Raw genomic sequence first — 20828 nt, forward strand, 5'->3', positions numbered from 1 at the left:
CCCTGCATCCTGCTAGTGACACATGCCAGGTGACCTATGCGGGCTCGGTAGTTGGACTTGAAGTACCAGTGGGCGTATATTCAGGGGAACCTCTCCGACATGGTCCAAATCTCGGAGGGAATTGCAAAGAACCTGCAGTGGTGGCTGATCAATGGCGATTGGGTCTGAGGCAGACCCCTGTCCCTTCCCTGAACCAGATCACAGCCATCTGGGAGAGGTGGAGATCAGAGGACTCTGGTCTCCGGCGGAATCCAGACTCTTCATCATCTTGCTGGGGCTCCGAGCGATTTGTTTGGCATGGAAGGCCTTTCTTCCTTCAATCAAGGTACAGCTGGTAAGCTGATTCAAGTGTTCACGGACAACGCCATCGTCATGTGGTACTGCAACAAACAGGGCAGGGTGGGGTCATGGTCCCTTTGTCAAGAGGCCCTGAGCCTTTGGACATGGCTGGAACAGCAGAGCATATCCCTGGTGGTTCAACACCTGGCAGCTTCTCTGAACGCCAGGGTGGACGATTTTAGCAGTAAGTGCCTAGCGGATCACAAATGGTATCTCCATCCAGAGGTGGTGCAAGGTCTCTTCCAATAATGGGAAGAGGCTTGGTTAGATCTGTTCACCTCCGCCGACAAAGTGCAATGTCAACAGTTTTGTGTGCTGGAGTTTCCAAGGCGGCTCTCGCTCAGAGACACTTTTTGTCTTGAGTGGAGCTCAGGCCTCCTATACTCCTTTCCACCCATACCACTCCTGTCCAGAGTGCTCAAGAAGATCAGGAGCGACCGGGCCTAAGTCATTTTTGTGACTCCGGACTGGACACGTAGAGTCTAGTATCCCGAGCTTCTCCAGCTGAGCATCGATCCTTCGATCAGGCTGCCCCGGATATTCTGTCACAGCAGCAGGGGCGGGTCTTCCACCCAAAGCTGTCAACTCTCCGCCTTCTTGCGTGAAGACTGAGTAGCAGCAATTGGTAGAATTCAACCTTCCTCCCGTAATTTGCAATGTTATTTTGGCAGCCAAGCTTCCCCGCACCAAACTGTCTGTCTGCTGGTGGATCAAATGTGTAAAATATTGTACAGAAAGGTTTATTGATCCTCTTTCTGTTACCCTTTCTCAAGTTTTGCTTTTTATTTTGAGCCTTGCCTAGCAGGGCTCTGCACTGGGTATTCTTAAAGGGTACTTGAGGCTGCCAGACCAAGTCTCATTATTTAAATCTCCTATTGTAATTAGATTCCTCAAAGGCCTTGTTCATATGCTCCTACCCCCTTTCATTATGCCTCAGTGGGACGTTAATTTGGTTCTTATTGTCCTGATGTGTGCTCCATTTGAACCTCTGCGCAATCGCCCCCTTCGGCTACTTACCATCAAAACAACCTTTTTAGTGGCAGTTGCATCTGCCAGGAGGGTGAGCGAATTGCAGACTATGTCATCCAAGCCTCCTTATCTGACAGTATTCTTTGACAAATTGGTGCTTTGCACTAGGGTCTCTTTCCTCCTGAAAGTGGTAACACCATTCCATGTAGGGCAATCTGTCACCATTCCACTTCCTACACTTCTCCGCACCCCTCTAAATAAGAGGAGTGACTCCACGTCTGGATCCATAAAGATCTGGACCCCAAAGGAGCGTTGTCGTTCTACCTTGACTGCACTTAAGAGATTCAGTGGATGAGCAACTCTTTATGTTATGTTATGTTATCTTTGATTTATAAAGCGCGCAGCTACTCGAAAGTGTCCCGGCGCTGAACTCAAAGCAAGAGGCAGAAGAAAGGAAAACACCCAACACGCTAGAAAAGCAAGGTTTTTAATTTACTTTTAAACAGAAAAGGGTCATGGGTAGCGCGAAGCGCTACCGGCAGGGAATTCCAGGCTAGGCCTGCTTTACGGCCGAAGGAGTTCCCGCCCATTCTTTGGCTATTAAACCTAGGGGTCTGCAGCAAAAGCTGAGCCGACGAGCGCAGCGTCCTCACTGGTGCGTAGAAGACAAACCTCTTACGCAGATAACAAGGACCCAGACCATAAAGGGCCCTATGCACAATGGAAAGCATCTTAAATTTCACACGCGATTCCACTGGAAGCCAGTGCAGAGAGCGCAGATGGGAACGAACGCTAAGCCTAGGACCCACGCCCCGGAGGAGTCTGGCCGCTGCATTTTGGACCACCTGCAGTTTCTTAACCAAATATCCTGGGCTACCTACCAAAAGAGCATTTGCGTAGTCCAGACGAGATAGAATTAGGGCCCGAACCACAGTTTCTTTAGCCTTGTCAGGAGAAGAGGAAGAAACCGCCGCAAGCTTTTAAGAATACCAAAGCAGACACCAGCCAGCCTCTTCACTTGAGTTGCAAAGCACAAATTCTCCTCGAACCAGACGCCAAGATTTTTTACTGCCTCTTTACCACTGGAGGGACGAGGGAAGTCTAGAGGCCAAAACCTGTCTCTAAACTCAAACGAAGGAGAGCCATAGAAGAGCACTTCCGATTTACCGTTGTTGCATTTTAGCTGGGCATCAGCCAGCCAATGGAAGACCAACGACAGACACTGTTGCGCCTCCATGACCGAGTCATCATCCTTATTCCAACAAAACAAGAGCTGAGTGTCATCCGCATAGGCCATCACTCTTGCCCCCAAAGACTCCGCCAGATAAACCAGCGGGGTCATATAGATGTTAAATAACAGGGGGCTAAGGGATGAACACTGCGGAACACCCGTAGTCATTTGCAGTTGAACGGAGGCACAAGGAGGAATCCAAACCTGTTGAGACCTACCCTCCAAAAATTACCGGAGCCACTGCAGGGCAGAGCCGCCAATGCCTATAGCCGATAGACGATCCAAGAGCAGAGAGTGGGGCACGGTGTCGAAAGCGGCTGAGAGATCTAGCATCACCAGAGCCGCTTTCCCACCGGCATCCAAACAATCACAGATTGCCTCTGTCACCTCAAGCAGGGCAAGCTCAGTGCTATGAGCGGCACGGAATCCGGACTGGGCCGGGTGCAACAAGCCCTCACTCTCTGTGAACTTAGTCAGTTGAGTCGTGTCCACCCTCTCACAAACTTTCGCCAGACTAGGCAAGAGTGAGATAGGGCGATAATTCTCAGGAAGGCACGGGTCAAGAGATGTCTTCTTCAGAAGAGGGAGAATCAGCGCCTGCTTCCACCCCGGCGGAACTAGCGCCTCAGACAACGATCTGTTAATCAAATAGTTGACTTCCAAATTGATGGTAGCTGCCACATCCGACAACAGTCTGGCGGCGCAAGGATCTTTAGGCAAGCCAGATTTTAGAGCCCTAAGGATCTTAAGAGAGCCAGGGAGATCAATCGGGTTAAATGCTGAGAAAGAAGGAGCAGTATTGCCCCTTAGTGAAGCCACTGTGGTGCCTACAATCTTCACCGGTAGGTTTGAAAACGTCTCTTGGATGCTGACTATTTTATCCCTGAAGAAATATGCTAGAGAGTTGCACCAGGACTCCGAGGACGGTGTCACTATCACCTGGGCGGTAGGTGACAGAAAATTTTGTACAATAACAAAAATTTCCTTTGAATTGTTATTGGCCCTCTCAATGCGCTCAGAATAGTACTTCCCTTTGGCCACCCCAATGGACGTGTAGTACTGTTTTTGTTTAGTTCTGAGGCCACGTTTGGCAATAGCGCAGTATCCACTCGTACGCCAGGCTCTCTCCAGTAATTTGCATTCATGTTTTAAAGTCCTCAATTCCGGTGTAAACCAAGGCTTAGAGGGAGACTCTCTTCTCAGCTTTTGTTGGCATGGGACAGACAATGTCTCGATTGAACTTGAGAGCCAGTCAGTGAACTGGGACACATTTGCTACCAAATCCCCCAGAAAAGAGGGGCGAGAGGCTGCCAAAGAGCTACTAAACCTCCCAGGATCAACTTTCCTAGTGACAAGGGGCCGATAACGATTAGCAGATCGGCACGAGTGATTGATGTCCCATGAAAATAATAAAGGGAAGTGATCTGACCAGGCAACTGGCCTAGGTTTCACAACTAAGATATGGAAATTGGAGCAAATAATATCCAGAGTATGTCCACCGACGTGGGTGGGATCAGTAACCCATTGGGAGAGGTTCGTCAGATTAAGAAAATCCAAAAACACCGCAGAGTCGGTCAGCTCAGAGTGCTCCAGATGGAGATTAAGAAGCACAAATTTAGAGAAGTGCAGAGCACGCTCAGCTAGTGCATCCCCACAGGACTCCAGAAAAGCCCTAGCTGAGCCCGGTGGTCTATAGATCAGGGAGCCCCCCAAAGTAAAGTGAGCTGATAGTTGTAGTTGAAAGTTCAGGACCTCGCAATCTCCCCAAGGAGCGCAAGATTCACTGACCAATGACCAACAGTCCCTATAAAAAATGGCCAAGCCCCCACCTCGACCTACAGGCCGATCCAGCCGAGAGATTTTAAAACCCGCAGGAGTTGCCAAGGCCACGATTGGGTTACAGGAGGTATCAAGCCAAGTCTCGGTAACAAACAGGAGGTCTAAGCCATTATCGATAATCAGGTCAGCCACATCCACATAGTGTTTGTTTACAGATCTAGCATTGATAAGACAAGCACTGATAATCTCGGAGTTAGCTGACCTAGCGGACCCAACCAACGAACGGAGCTCAGGAGTAAACCGGAAGCCACAGGCACCACATATATGGTTCCACAAATCACTTCCCCCCCTTATCATGAGACAGACACGGCTTGGGTCGCAGGGATTTCAAATACTCGCCAGAATAAAGTATGACATTTGGCTCAATCGGGCACGGACTGGCAGAGTGGTGCACCCTGCGCACTGACTTAGCGCTGACGGGCGCAGATGGGCTTGCCTTAAGCGCGCCTTCGGCGCGCCCACTGCGCTCGTCCGCTGCGCGTTCGTCCCGTTGCCATTTTAATAGGGAGTGGCTAAGGTCGACGTGCAGCGTGCAACACCTGGGACGCTGACCGTGATCAGCGCGCGTCTCGACCAAAATGGCGCCTTGTCCCACCCAAAAGCGCCAGAGAGGCACGCAAGTTAGAACTATTGTTCAGACAGCAACGCGAGTTTGCATCAGGGAGATCAGAGCACACATAAGCTTTTTATAAAATAACGATTTCAATAACGATTTCAGATACTGTGAGTCACATTTAAAACACAATTTTCCCCCCCAAAATCCCGCACTTTCCCAATAAGCAAAGTTTTCTTTTGCATGCAGGTAAGCCAAATCTAGTAGCCACTTACTGAGCCTTACTCATGGGGTACATTGGCACGAAGAAAGGTCATGCGGTGCAGAAGAGGACTATCTCTTGATGGGTCGTCCTCTGCATCAAAATTTGCTATGGTCTGGCGAAAAAGTAGCTTCCTGAAGACTTAAGGGCTCATTCCACCAGATCTAAGGCTGCTACCTCGGCTTTGCAATGTGAAGTTACAGTCTTGACATTTGTCAGGGAGCAATGTGGGCATCTCCACTACAGCACTACTGTCTGAACAGTCAAGTCCTCAGGGACGGCCTTTTTGGCCGATCTGTCCTGCTGGACTTCCTGATCTAAACTTGTCCGCAGTCCTCCTTCGGGGATGGGATTGCTAGAATATCGATTCAAAGTAAGGAATCTGCGGCTAGATGTCTCTATCAGATGGGCAAGTTACTTAACTTCGGTAGCGCCTTATCTAGTAGAGACGTGATCTAGCCGCAGATTCGTTACTGTCCCACTCATCCTCCTTGCACTGCACACAGGTTTCTAGGGTCAGGGCCCTAGTTGTTCAGAAACACACAACTGTCAGTGCACTTCATTGTTCTGCGCTTCTGCCATGGAAGGTCGTGAACAGTAGCTGTTGTTAGTGCGCTGAGGTGGTTCCTATATAGGTGACGTGGATAGTGCCGCTGCAGGCATCAGGCGAAGCTGACCGATGCCACCTACCGGCACACAGGAGTATTCCTCGAAGAAAAATCTCCGGATCTAGTGTGACACCTGGAAAATGTAACGGTAAGGAATCTGCGGCTAGATCATGTCTCTACGAGATAAGACTTTACCGACGGTAAGTAACTTGTCCTGCTGTTGTATATTGCTATATTTGGGTGCTTAACTGGTACTAATGAGGTACAACCAATGCCCAGACAGTGTTAACAAGTGTAAAAATTACAAAATAATGAAGTAATACTATCACAAAATATGCCTCATTAGTCGTGCAATATGCCTTCTCTTGCTGCAAAATTTACTCAACCCTTCCGCATAATTTGGCCCTTCCATGACGCATAATTCCAGTAGCCCTGGTCATGAGTGATGGAATATCTGAGAGTACAAGCTGTACATGGGGAGGACAGGATTTATAGTTACTTTAGGGCACAAGTTCTATAGTAACTATAACCTGTACATTTCAGTGGGTTTGTTCCTTTAGGAAGTTAAGTTTTTTTTTTTTTAATAATACATTTTATTGTATCAACAGCAATAGTCACTAAATTGCTCACAAGACATTTGTAGCAATACATATTCAATAAGGTGACATCCAGTCTGCCAAAATCCATTATAGTAGTGCATTTATCAAATTATATAATCAAATACAGCGAGCCTATAAACATTGGCTCATAACAGTTCAACGTATTGTGCCATGTCCAATTCATCAATCCATAGACATACCTCATCCAGAGAGTTCGTATACAGCCGAGCCCAGTGTAGAATTGCCATCTCTTAAATTCTGCTAACCCAGGACTTCTGTCTCCGCTGCTCGTGGGGCGGGTGGCTCCAGATAAAGACCCCTATAATCCGCCTATCTTTTCCAAAGTTTAAATTGTTTCTGCGGGCAACCCCTAGCCATAAATATGGGTTGCTCCTGGCTCATACAGAAATCAAGACCTGCCTTCCAGGCCCCCCACCTGGGTGGATCACAGGCCTTCCATGCCTTAGCTATATCCCTTTTTGCCAAAGAGAAGCCCAGGAACAGCAGATGGCGTTTATAACAGTTCTCACCTATCTCTTCCTTGACATGTAATATGACAAGTTTTGGCGACATGGGGATGTCCCATCCCAACACCTCTGAGAGGCAGGTCATGATTACCCTCCAGAATTTTGTGAGTACAGTGCATTGCCAGATCGTATGTACAAAAGTACCCTCCATGCTATTACAGCACAAGCAAGTGGGGGGAGGATATCAGTCCCGCCCTATACAGCCTATACCTTGTAGAATACACACGGGGCAGATATTTAAACTGTATTAGCCTTAGTCGGGAAGCTATTGCGGGACACCATGGGGACTCCAGCGCCTCCGTCCAATCATCGTTGTCTAGGGGGCCTAAGTCCTTCTGCCATGACTCACGGAGTGAGTCGACTGTGGTGGGCAGGTTTGTCACCAGGGATTGGTATATCTTTGAAATTTTGTGGTCACCCATGAATACCTTGGCCTCAATCGGGTTAAACTCCGGCAGGGATTCCAAATTTGCAATATAGGGAGAGATAGCTTGTCGAAATCGCAGATACTTGTAAAATTGTGAGTGTGGCATGACAAATTCTTGTTGAAGCTCCTGAAAGGATTTCAGCATGGTTCCCCGCATAACCGTTCCCAATGTAGAGATGCCTATGGCGTCCCACCCTCGGAACTCCGACAATGTGAACAAATGGGGCTGGAGACCACTCTGCCACAGGGGGGTTTCTCCTGTCAGTCGGCCCCACCATCCCAATCTGCGTAATGATTGTTTCCATACTCCAGTCACCACCCGCGTAGCCGGTGGCAGACGTCGGAGCTTCTCCGGGTTATGTAGGAGTAAATGGGGTATTATGTCTCCCATTAACCACTGTTCTAAGCAAAATGCCGGGTCGCAACTACCCCCGTACCACCAATCAGTCAAGACAAAAAGATGTGAGGCCGCGTAATATGATTGAATATCTGGGGTCGCTAACCTCCCCCAGTAAGTCGACTGAAAGCACATTTTTAGAGGAAGTTACGTATTAACTTATCTTTTCATCTAACTATAACGTACGTTTAACATTCGTTTTTGCAGTGAATGCCTACATTTTTTTTATATAAGGTAAGTTATTATTACAATTCAAAATATAATTTCACTTTAACTGTGGGTTTTTCAGTGAATTTCTATGTTTTTTCAATCCTAAAGTAAGATGTCTAAGGCTGTGTGCGGCTTGGAGTTGGGCGCTAAACCCCCTGCAGGCACCGAATCCCCCCACCGTGTTCAGCATGAAGTTGGGCGTAGGGCCCCTCGGGTGTGGGGTTAGGTCCTGGGCCTGGCTTTCGGCCAGGGCACAGAAGGTGCCCCACCCCCTCTTTCTTTTGTTGTGATGGAGATATGCTGTGATTCTGCAGAGGGGTTGCGCTGAGCGTCGCTGTGGATCCCCGAAATTGCATAAATATTTTTGGGTACATTAGACCCCCCCACCCAGCAAGCCCCAGGGGGTCAGGATTCCCTACCCTGCCCCTTATTACATTTAATGTATTTTGTAGTACTCAGGGACCGAGTCCCCAACACTTAAGATGGCATCTGCAACTTTTTGTTCAAGTTGTGGCCATCCAATCACAATGCATGGATCGACAAATCAACGGTGGTTTGTCGCAGGCAACCAATCAGAATGCAGAAGGATCCACGGATCCTTCCCAGAGGATCTATGGTAGATCTGCATCTCTATTCTTACATATATTTTGAACCTTAATTTCTCAAAAACTTTCGAACGGATTTACATCAAATTACAAAAAACATGCTTTATAGACCAAGATCTAGCTTTCTGACAAATTTGATATCATTCCATTTGGCCATTTTTGCAGTATTGCTGGATAATTTTCCTGTAGAAAATGGCATTTAGAAAACAGGTTTTGGGACACCCCCCTTTTTTCTCAGCCCCCACTAACAGATCACACCAAAACTTTCAAGGAAGAAGCTGGAGTGGATGAACTTTTTTTTGGAAGGTTTTGTGGAGATTTGTCAAACGGAGCTAAAGGTATAAGCAGAACATAAAATGCTTTTCCTGTGGAAGCGTGGTTCTAACTATAACTACCCAGCCTATGCTGGAAAACTGGAGTTAGCGCAAAGTAACTAATTTCTCTTTATATTTCTAGCAAAACATAACAAGTTCACATTAAAAACATTTTGAAAGTCAAAATAAGTACACAGCCGATTACAGTTAATATCAGATAGCATCATTATAGATTCTTTTGAGGTCTTTGGGTAGTCAAGACATTTTTGATTTTATTAAAATCATATGCAGAGTAGGTTTAGTTACATGGGTTTTCAGCCAGCACTTTTCATCCTTTGGTTTATAGTATAGTATAATTCAGATTTTTCTTCAGCTCACTAGAGCATAGAGCCTGGGGCAATTGGTGACCCATTTCAGTCATTGGTTAATTTCAATGTGAGTGACAAAGTTCTGCTCTTTCTCAAGGAGCACATCAGCACACAAAGAGTAGTTCTCTTTATGCTAGAGGCTACAATTGCAATGTGTGCTTCGTGAGTCAAAAAATATTTTTACTCCTAAGCAATTTTATTTTATATTGGCGTGGGCCATGCAGCCCCCAACAATTAAGTTTTAGAAAACCAATGATAAAACAAACCAATGCAAAACCAAATGTCTCGCTGCTAGGATGAGGCCCATTAGCTTTGCCAAAGCTTGTTTAACGTGGTGGCCATTGCCTTTCATACCATCTTACATAATTGAGTCGTTTCCATTCTTCTGTTGAAATACTCTTTATCACAGTGCCCAGCTGTCTGTTTATGATCCAGTCTGAAAGTGCTTTGTGATTGTGTGTGTGCGTGCACAGACCTAGAGTGAAGATGATAGAATACATTTTCTTATCGCTAACCTACTCTACAGCCAAGAGAAGGAAATGTCCATTGTGCTACTTCTTCAGAACACGTACGTCATATTATTGCTGACCTATTCCAAAGAATGCTAATTAGGTCAAATTATATCTGCAATTGTTCCAAGCCACAGTATGCAATGAAGAAGGAAATGTATTACCCTTGGATTATTCAAAGTGAATTTGTGAATTGACTTGGTACAGTGTAACACTGATTTCAATTTTTTTGGATTTATGGTATTTATACTAATTTCGTCTCCGTTGTGTTTACTTAAGTAAGCTTATTATGTATTGTATTTTTTTATTGAAAAGGAACTTTAACTTTTCTTACCACTTTCCTTTTTACCCATGTGTTGTTTGCAGGTGTTCTTCAAAGAAATATTTCTGTACATACTAGAAACATCTACAAGTTCATTTGATCATAAATGGATGGTTATTCAAACTCTAACCCGGATTTGTGCTGGTAAGTGAATATAATGTTGCCTTATCACAGAATTAGTAACACTTAGTCAGCCCTTAGACAGGAGTTTGCCTGTGAGCTGTATTCTTATCCCGCAGCTTCTGTTGAGAAACCGTTTTTTAACACAATTCTTTCGTAAATATGCCATATTTTATCTCCTTATTGTTTTTCGGATACACTAAGGGCCTCATTTTTACCTTGTGCCATTCCAGGTTCAGGGCGGCTTTTGCATTGGTGGCACCCGGTGCGACAGGCTTTGTTGGCGCCCCCAGAACCTCCTCCAGACAGTCTCTCACTGCCACCAACAACAGTGACCCTCATCCTTCCATAGCCTATCTTTCACATTTATTTTATTTAGAGCACCACTCTCATTGTAATGTAGGCTGTCAGAGTGCTTAACATTATACAAATGCTATGTAGAGACAGTGAATCATAAAATTGTGTAAACCAATGTATAGGAAATGTTACATTAGACAAAAAGGGCTATTAGGTGAGCCACATTGCTGCTAGGCAGTACCTTTTAAGAGTGCTTCTGGAGAAACACAAACTCAGGATTTAAAACCGAACTCAGTGGCGCGTGCTATCTATACTAATAAGAATGTTTCACTACCCAAAGGACCCCTTCTTAGCAACCTTAGAATAACAAAAGTTTGAGGAAAAAAGTTCTAATGCTTTGCCTTGCAGTTTGCCTCTAGCTCTTAGAAGGATTGTAATGCACGAAATGCAAGTAGCAAAAAAATATCCATGTCAGACGCAGTAACCCACTGAGTTTTCTGCACAGAATACACATTTCTGACCTTTGTGTTACACGTCGCGAAGGGTTTCGTTGTGTCTCCCCCAGTGTTCCTTAAATGGGCCTGTCCGTCCCCCAAAAATTTAAACATTCCTGCTCATCACTCGTCCTCGCTAAATTCTGAGCCTAATGGCTGTTCCATTCTGCAGCTTTCTTTTAACACGTGCATGCTGGAAAATGTAGTTTTAGTTCACTTCCAGCAACCAAACTGGACTAATGCACCATAAAATTCTGGTTTGTTGGACCACGGAGCGCCTTCCTGATAAACATGTTGAGGCTCTGTGCCAGCCAATTGGTGGATGCTACGCTATTTTGCAAGCACCCTTAACAATGGCGCAAATAGGTAAAAAAAACAATCATTTGTGAGCAAGTTTGGACATAAAAACACACAAGAGCCTAGGGTAAAATGCTGGTTTGGGGAGGGGGGTATTACTTTTGTCCCACAACAAATGAATTTTCAAGGGACAGAGTGATAGATGTTAGAAATAAGCAGCTGACCAGTTAAGAACAAAACGTTATTCTATTGCACAGTGTAGTCTAATTAACCCCCCACCCTCTTTCATCTTCCCTTTTGGTGGCAGACCACTGATACTATCATTCATGTGCTGAGAAATGGAGGACCATGTAAATGGCATTGGTGCAAGGCAGGAGCCTGTGCTTACCTGCAAGTTTCGAAGCACCAGCAGCAGTTCTATTCTTAGGCAACCTGGCAGAATTATGTAAATTCCATGTACGAAGGTAGTACGGAAACCCACCCACCAGTGATGAATAACTCCGAAAGCCCCTTGGATAGTAAAGCGGAGAGCAGCAGGCCATCTCTGCACGCTGTAGCAATTCCCAGCAGCAGTATGCAAGTTAACTTAAGGAACTGGGGAATTTTGGGCGCCAGTGAACGGTGGCCAGGAATTATGGGTAAACTACGCTTTCCACAATTCCCTTGTTAGATGCTTGCTGCGCCTGCCCTTGCACCTCCCAGGACTGGCTGTTCACCTTAGCGGCAGCACCAGGCCTGCACTCACAGTGGGCAGAGAAGCCTTTAGGGGGAAGGGCAAGTATCAGCCCAAATTTGACAAACGAGCCAGAGGAGCTTTTTTAATGCACAAATAGGAAAATGCGGCCCATTTGAGTGGGAATAAGCAAAGCCCAATGAGGCAACACTGTTCGTGCACGCACTCTGAACTTCCAGAAGAGTGTGCTTTTAAAGTGCATGCACAAACAGCGCCCCCAGAGTTTGCCGCCCAGTGCGGTAGCACAGCCCTAGAGCCGGCCCTGTATGGTATTTTTGTGCCTACAATTTGCATGCCATTTCGCGTTTCAGACTCTGGAATGTATGATATGGCCTGTTATGTTATGTTATGTTTAAGTAATTTTGTAGAGAGCACAGCTACCCTCCTAGGGTTTTCCAGCGCTAAGCCCTAATGTTGTATGCTTCCTCAATTTCTAGGTGCACTGAAATTAGGTTTCATACAGTATGCGTGCATTTGCTCCCGAATCAAAATGTGTGCAAGGTCAGAATGAGGCCACAAGTGTGTAAATACCTCACCCACACGTGATGATTCGAGCTGAGCTTAAACTGCATCTCCGCACATTTATACAACGGCTGTTCCAGGTGCAGTACCACCTGCCCAACCAGATAGATGTATAGTGTGATTCAGACACAGTTGTGCATCTTCCATAGTGTATTTCCACAAGACACGCTGTGCTGTATCAGAAATCAGTACCACAAGTCATTGATAGCGTTCGTTGTGGGGCAGTATTTTAGTACTGGCTGTAATGGTGTGTATTAAAATAGACCATTACAAGAATTCTTGCATAGTGTGACGCAAAATAGTGCCAGTACAGACAAAAGCAAATACCTTACTACCCGTCCCAGGAATTCTTCAGATTGAAAAATAAATTCAATCCTCTTGCCCACATTGTGGCCTCGATTAACCTCCCTCGTTGCAAATAAACGTTGTGGTACAGTGGCAAAAGCTGATCGAATGGTCACTACATATCTTTGTCCCCAAAGATTTACCAAAATGATTAGAGTCCAGCACTGATGGTCTCTACTTACCAAATGTTATTCTTTCTCTGATGTTGAGTTCAGTAAAGTGCCAGCCTTGAACAATCTCTCTGGCTACCAAGGAGGCATATAAAGGGAAAAGTGATAATTCTGGCCCGAGAAAGTCATTAAAAAGTTACTTAATCATGTGTATCTCGCCATTGAAATTGAATTTGCCGCAGTCATGCCTCCTTTAAGCCCAACAGTAGATTCAGCTTTTATGGCCAACTTCGTTTCAATTTCACAATTGCTTTTCCTGGAAGAAATCGCTCTACAGTCCAGCTACAGACTTTCTCTGAAAGTAGTGATATCTTTGATCCATTCCAGATGAAAGTTTACTTGGGAATTTCTGATGTTCATATTGTTCCAGGCCTTTATGATCAGGGAGAGGATGATGTTGGTGCATTGATACCAGTAGAAATATGTGCTTCCTTCCACAGAGTCTACTTTCCCCTCCTACTCCAAAGGCCATCAGAATATGGCAACGGTGGCACAGTACTGAGATGAATAATATGTTTTCTAATGGACCGGCTCTAGCAGAGTACTGAATTCACTACCTGAACAAGATAAACGTTACACAAAGTATTCTGAAATTCATTTGGCTTTCAAGTACGGACTTCTTCGTCAATAACTTGGCAAACTTTGGCCGAGGTTTTTAGTATAAGACTCGGTTTTGTTTTTCTTACTACATTGTCAGAAATTCCTAGGGTGTTTGATGCTCTCTCTTTGTATGTATCCATGTCTACAACATAATCTGATAAGTTGATCGCCATTAACAGTCCTACCAACGTAAGTGCCTTTGTTTTCTTTTGGCTTATATGAGAAAGACAAATAGTAAAAGCCTATAATACAAGGTTACAGGTCTTGTACCGCTAGAGGTGACCTTAGAGCTGGGCAGCAAACGGGATGGGTCTGGGTGAAGGTGGAGGCAACAGTGACTGGTTGGGGGCACACTTTTTAATGAGCGCTAAGAACTGGAACGCAAAGGGAAATGTCCCTATCTCTTACGATTGCTAGCCCATATCTCTCTAATTTTCAAGGCAACTTTGTTATAGTTGTCATCCCACCATAATGGGAAAAGTTATGTTTGGCCTGTAGAATTAAATTAATTTCATTCTGAGTTGTTTTGTAAATCCACAATTGGGCATAAACGATGCTTGTCCCTAATGTCTGATTCTGAGTAGAGCACACATTGTCTATTGAGCTGGAGTGTTTCCTTGTTCATATTATTCCACGCAGCACCTGGAGAGATTTTGGAGGAAAAACATGTTGGAAAGCGTAAACATGTCCCATCAGCCTTAGGTGGAACTCAGAATAGCAAAACTACCCAAGAGTAATTCTGCAACGTGTAGTAACGGAATTTTGTTCCGAATGAGGCAGTAAGTGAACGATCTGTACTGCCCTCAGTGGTATTCTGATGTAATATTGTGGCTGTGGGCTGGATCAAACTATTTGACCCACTATTTTCTGTATTTATGCATGAATCTAGAGAAAAATAATATGATTAATTAGCTCCGGCATATGATTTTTTTAATTAATGAACCAGTTTATTGAAATACAACATTGAGAATTATATGTATTTTAACATCCTGTCAGAGAATCGAATGCAAGTGAATGGAATGTTTATAGTTCAGTGTTTAAAATGTAAAAATAGAAGTGCAGGTACCCTATACCAGAGTACCTGCTTGTTTCTGAGAAGTGCCAGTACTCTCCAATTAAGGGTACTACGTCTCTGCGGAGAAGCGCTGGTACTCTCCCTCCCAAAATAAAGAAGTGCAGGCCCTCAGTACCTGATAATACTGGACCATTTGAAGAACTGTTATAGTTAAACATTTTGTGACATCAATATCAATATGTATAAAAGGGAATGAAATAAATTGAAAGGCTGTGTGAGATTTGTAAAAAAGAAATAGTTTTTTTTTGACAAAAGTAATCTATAATTATTTATATTACTTTTAATCTTACAGATGCACAGAGCGTTGTGGACATTTATGTAAACTATGACTGTGATTTAAATGCTGCAAACATATTCGAGAGGTTGGTGAATGACCTGTCCAAGATTGCTCAGGGGCGAGGCAGCCAAGAACTTGGCATGACGAATATGCAGGTAAGCAGGTCTGCAATTGTTCTGCCATTATTAAGAGATACACATGCTGTAGGTTTTAGTGATTGAATACAAGAGTGCTGTGGTAAGCCCACAGCAAAGCCAATAGAATCTGTAATATTTCGCTGGTATTTGTGCTGTTCTGTTCCTGGTAGGTAAGGAGGCATTTTAACGTTCGGCTCTTGTGTGGCAGGACATGAGAAAGAAGAGGATAACTGCAAATGCAAGAGCCTGGTCATACATTTGTGTGCAGTTATTTCTTTTTCTTCTGATGCAGCTGCAAGTAACTGTAAAAAGTGTGCTGCATTATATGCAACAGTAGACAGCAGCACTGAAAAAATCTATTATATCGTTCAAATGGCTTGTGCATCATTTAACAACATGCATCACTGAGCAGTGGAAAGCAGTAAGATAGGGTACTATTTATGTTGAGTTGGATCACAAAGCTGTCCAGTGTAGCACCACAACATGTCCGTCTCTGCTCTTGGCGGCCCATTCATCAGTGCTTCATGGGATTCAGTTCCTATGTGGTTGGATGCCTCTAAAAACGTCTGTGATGTGTGGGGAGCAGTAATTTTAATTCCATTGAGCATGCTAGAGCACACTGGATCTGCACTATTATTTAAAGGATCACGGTCTGGTACAATGCATATGTATCATCTCAAAGTATCATAGTCTTACCCCACTATATTCTCATCATTAGTCATGAGGAGTTAAATTCACCTTACAACTGAACCTGTTCCACTTATCCAATTTATATCACGTGTCTCACATGGACAATTTCTCTGATCTGCGTTTCGTCCAAGTGTTTTGTCTTTGTCTTCAGTATTATGTTTTGTATTTTGTTTCTATTCTGATATGCTCCAGAAAATACCTCTAATTACCAGCTTTTTGAGAACGCCGTTTTAAAGTGGGAAACTCACATGGCTACCCCTGAAATGGCATGCCCCTTATACTCAGGTTCCGGCTCTCAAACGTTTGTGGTCTGTTCTTTGTTGTAGTAGTGAGCCTTTCACTCTAGAATAGCCTTGCAAATCCAAAGATAAGGTCTGATCCAATAGTCAGTTGATTTCATTTTTAACTATCGAACAGTAGCAGCTGGTGACATTTTAAAGTTGTGGAGTGTATAAAGTTGGGGATGAGTGACCTGTGGCGAGCAAGTGTAGGGTAGCCCCCAAGAATTTGTTTTTTTAAAAGAGAGGGCAAATGGTGCATTTTTTTTTTTTTTTTTTGAAAACCTTTATTTCGAAATTCAGGACACAGCTATTCAGCCGACAGCCCGAAGGTTCGGCAGCATTGCAGGTTGGATACAGTAATGCGTCCCGGATACAGTACGAAGAGTAATGCAAAGGTCCAATTTTAAATAAACACAGAAAAAACACACAACAACCCCCAGCAAGGCAGAACAGTGAAATCCCATGGCGAAAGCCCCCAGGGGAGGCAGGACCCCACTCATCTACTAATTATAAGACTGTGTGCGGAGGAAGAAGGGGAACAGCAGAGGCTCAGAACGGGTACCTAAACCAAAACTGTGCTGGAAGGTAGGTCAGGGGGAAAGCTGTTCCTCGGGAGGTTCCAGATCCGGGGCAAGACATATTCCCCCCCTATATTGGTTCCACCGCCCCCAGATGGCGTGCCACTTCCGGGGGCGACCTCTAGAGCAATAGACCGTCTTCTCCCTAAACATACTCCAATCCATGTTCTCCTTCCACGCGGTCAGTGTAGGGGGACCCGAGGAGCCCCATAAACGCGCGATATCCCTCTTAGCCACCATGTTACCCAGAGTCACCCATTGGGTCTGTGCCTCATCGAGATCCGTGGGCCCCCAAACGTTCAGGAGGCAACACCGCGCCTCCGGCTGTACCACAATGCCCGTCACCTCCCCCATAACTGCATGGACTCTCCTCCAGAACTCCACAATGACCCCACATTCCCAAATGATGTGCAGGAAAGTACCCACCATACCACATCCCCTTCTGCACAGACCATCCTCCGAGAATCCCATGTGGACCAGCCGTGGCCCCGTAACATACACCCGGTGCAGTATTTTGAGCTGCACCAGCCTCAGACGCGACGGAATCGCAACCTCCTTAGGCGAAGAAACCGCTGACTGCCAGTCCTCATTATCCAACTCGAGGCCATCCCTGGTCCACTGTTCTCTCAGCCCCAATAGCAAGTCTGCCCGGACGTTTATCAACTTCTTATATATGAGCGAAATCGTGCTCTCGGGCATATGACCATCAAGGACTCGGTCCTCAAGGGGAGAGGACTCCGGCACCTTCTCACCCTCCACTAGGACTGATCGGAGGGCGTGACGCAGCTGGATATACCTAAAATACTCTGAAGGCCCTAGCTCAAACTCAGTCTGCAACTCCTCGAAAGACTTCACCCTCCCCTTATGCAGCACATCCCCCACCTTGGATATCCCTATCAGATCCCACTTATCAAAGCCCTTCGTATGCCAGAGTCTTCCCAACCGTTCCGATTCAAACAATGGGGTAGCGAGGGTTAGCCTGTCCTTCCAGCCCAGCGAGTCGGTCGCCATCTTCCATACGCGCACCGCCACACCTGTGGGCCCCGTGAGGGACGAGTCCAGGGACCGCGAATACAACGCCCTGTAGTAGTTGCCGCCGCGCAGCAGCCACCTATCCATGGCATACCCAGGGCTGAGGGCGGGGCCGTAAAACCCATGGTTGATCGCGCTCAACTGCGTGGCCCAATAGTACCGTCGGATATCTGGGAGCGCAATGCCCCCATCGTACCATGGGAGCGTCAACTTTGAAATAGCTATTCGCGGCCGCCCATCCCACAGCAACGTCCTTTGGAGGCCTTCGACCTCCCGAAAGTATTTAGCCGGTACCCAGTCCAAGGTGTTCTGGAGGGCGTAGAGGAAGCGGGGAAGAGACATCATTTTGAACAGGGCCGCACGCCCAACAAGGGAGAGCGGCAGCCTCCGCCAACCCTCAACATCTCGCCTCAAGCGTGCCAAGGGGGGGAGCAGGTTCCTCTCATAGCGCACAGCAGGATCCATGGATATAAAAATCCCCAAATACACAAAACCTTGCTGGGCAACCTGTATCGAACATGTTCTAGGGATCGGTGGGACCTCGCCACTAAGAACGTACAAGTACGATTTGCCCCAATTAATCACAAGCCCTGAGTTCCTACCGAACGAAGCGAGTACGTCACAGACCACTATAAGGGACTTCTTAGGTGAGGCAAGATACAGCAGGATATCGTCGGCATAAAGTGAAATACGGTCCTCGTGATCAGGCGACCACCGAAGGCCCCGTATATCCGGGTGCCAACGTATCCACGCAGCCAACGGTTCAAGGGCGAGGGCGAACAACAGAGGCGACAGGGGGCAGCCCTGCCGAGTACCCCTTCCAAGCTGAAACGGAGCAGATGCCCGACCATTCACCACAACATTAGCTAGTGGCCCCTCGTACAGCAGCCGGACCCAACTCACAAACCCGCGACCGAAACCAAACTTGGCCAGCACGGCCCATAAATATGCCCACTCCACCGTGTCAAAGGCCATCGTGGCATCGAGAGATGCCACAACAGCCGGTTCACGCAGCGTGCCCGCCCTGGCGATGACGCCATGAAGACGCCTAAGGTTCAATGCTGTGTTTCGGTGCGGGATAAAGCCAGATTGATCCGGGTGGACCAGATCGCCAAGTACTCTAATCAGACGGGTTGCCAGGAGTTTGGCCAGAATTTTCGGCTCAGCGTTGAGGAGTGAAATGGGCCGATAGGAGGCGCATCTATCTCGGGGCTTACCCTCTTTGTGTATGACCACGATCGACGCCAGCCGCTGATCCAACGGAAGGATCCCATCTCCCCGCGCCTCCAAGAACATGGCGCGCAGGTGAGGGGCGACCCTATCCGGGAACAGTTTGTACAGATCGATCGGCAGTCCGTTCGGTCCAGAGGCCTTACCCGAATTTAACGCGCGAATCGCCCCCGCCACCTCGTCAACCGTGATGTCGCCATCCAAATCGTCCCTATCTATGTCAGAGAGGCAGGGCAACTCGATATCACGAAGGAGATCAGACGAGTCCTCGGGCGGCCTGTCCGACACGGAGGAATAAACCCTATGAAAATACTCCGCGAAACACTCCACAATCCCTTCAGGTTCCACAATCACCTCTCCCCCCTCTCCAGTCAACTCTGGCACCACTCTATTGACCCGTTCCTTCCTGTCCAGCCACGCCAGGAGTTTCCCCGCCTTATCTCCAACATCATACAGACGGCCCTGTTGTTCCCTGCTGAGGGTCTTGGCGGCGTCCGTCACCAGGTCCCTATACTCCGCCTGCTTCAAGCAAAGCTCATGCAATGAGGACTCTGTGACCTCCTCCTCCATATCCCCTTCAAGGGCCGCAATCTCCTCCTCTACTCGACGCACTTCGCAATCCCTCCGACTCTTGGCAGTCACCACCAGGGAGAGGGCCTCCCCCCGAAGCACGGTCTTAAAAGCTTCCCACAGCGAGATCGCCGAGTCCACGGATCCCAGATTGTCCTTAAAGTAATTATCTACCTTCTTTACCAGGGCGCTGCGCATCTTGGGGTCTCGGAAATACCAAGGGTTAATGGGGGCCATCCTCCCTCTCGACCGAGATCCAGCCGGATCCACACTGGCGAGTGATCAGAGATACCACGTGCCATGTGCCTCGCCTCGGATATCAACGAGGCATGTGCGGCCAAAGTGAGCAGGTAGTCAATCCTGGAGAGGCTACCATGCGCCCCGGAGTGAAACGTGTATTGACTCTGTGTGGGGTGCCGGAGCCTCCAGCAGTCTATCAGGCCAAACGTGTCTAGGAGGTCTGGAAGCCATTTCTGAGCCCCCCCTGTGTCCCTGGGCGGGTATCTATCCAGCAGTCCGGAACCCACAGCGTTGAAATCCCCTCCCACTACCAGCATGCCCCCCGGGAGAGTCAGCAAAGCCCTGCCCAAGTCAGCAAATGTGGCGGCCTGCAGGGCCGGCGGGACATAAACCGAAACCAAAACCAAAGTCCTTCCTTCCCACCGCCCCGCCACCGCCACAAACCTCCCCCTATCGTCAACAATGGTGGAGTCCACCTCAAAAGGCAGCGATGCTCTAACGAGGATGCCCACCCCCCTGGACCCAGAAGAGAATCCCGAGTGTGCAATGAATTTATACCCCTTCCTATTCAGGGCATAGCACGTATTGCCTATGAGGTGCGTCTCCTGCAGCAGTACAACGTCTGGCATTGAGCGTTTCAGAAATTGCAAAACAATCCCCCTCTTAATGCGATCCCCCAAACCATTAACATTCCAGCTTATAACACTTAGGCCTCTACCCCCCATCCTCAAACGGAAAGAGGCCCACCCCACACCCGAGACGCCACCATGGAACAACCCTGAGGATAATCATCATGCCTTGCAGAAATAAACCCCCCAACAACAAACTCAAACTCCCCATAACTCCCCCCACCCTGCACCCCTGCTGCAGCTTAGAAAGCCCCCCCAACTTGCAGTGTGCCTGTCGCCCTACAAAAACAAAAATCTACAAAAAGTACCCCAAGGGAGGAAAAGAGCACCCCTCGTCCTCCCGCAACCCTCCACAGTTACTGCACTCTATCCAAATCTACAAATATGGTCAAATCAAGTCAGGCCGGCTTTGAGTTATCAGCCCTGTCCATC

General features: G+C 47.0%; 1 protein-coding gene across 1 annotated transcript in view; it reads left to right on the top strand.

Annotated features, from left to right (window-relative positions):
- Window positions 1-20828, top strand: part of ARFGEF1 (ARF guanine nucleotide exchange factor 1) — a 1069199-nt gene that overhangs the window by 465246 nt on the left and 583125 nt on the right. Inside the window, exons 11-12 of the mRNA XM_085605493.1 lie at window positions 10124-10223; window positions 15025-15164. Coding sequence (XP_085461619.1) covers window positions 10124-10223; window positions 15025-15164 — 240 coding nt within the window. The remainder of the gene's footprint in view (window positions 1-10123; window positions 10224-15024; window positions 15165-20828) is intronic.

Source organism: Triturus cristatus, chromosome 5_1 (genome assembly GCF_964204655.1).
Source record: "Triturus cristatus chromosome 5_1, aTriCri1.1, whole genome shotgun sequence".
Classification (NCBI taxonomy): domain Eukaryota; kingdom Metazoa; phylum Chordata; class Amphibia; order Caudata; family Salamandridae; genus Triturus; species Triturus cristatus.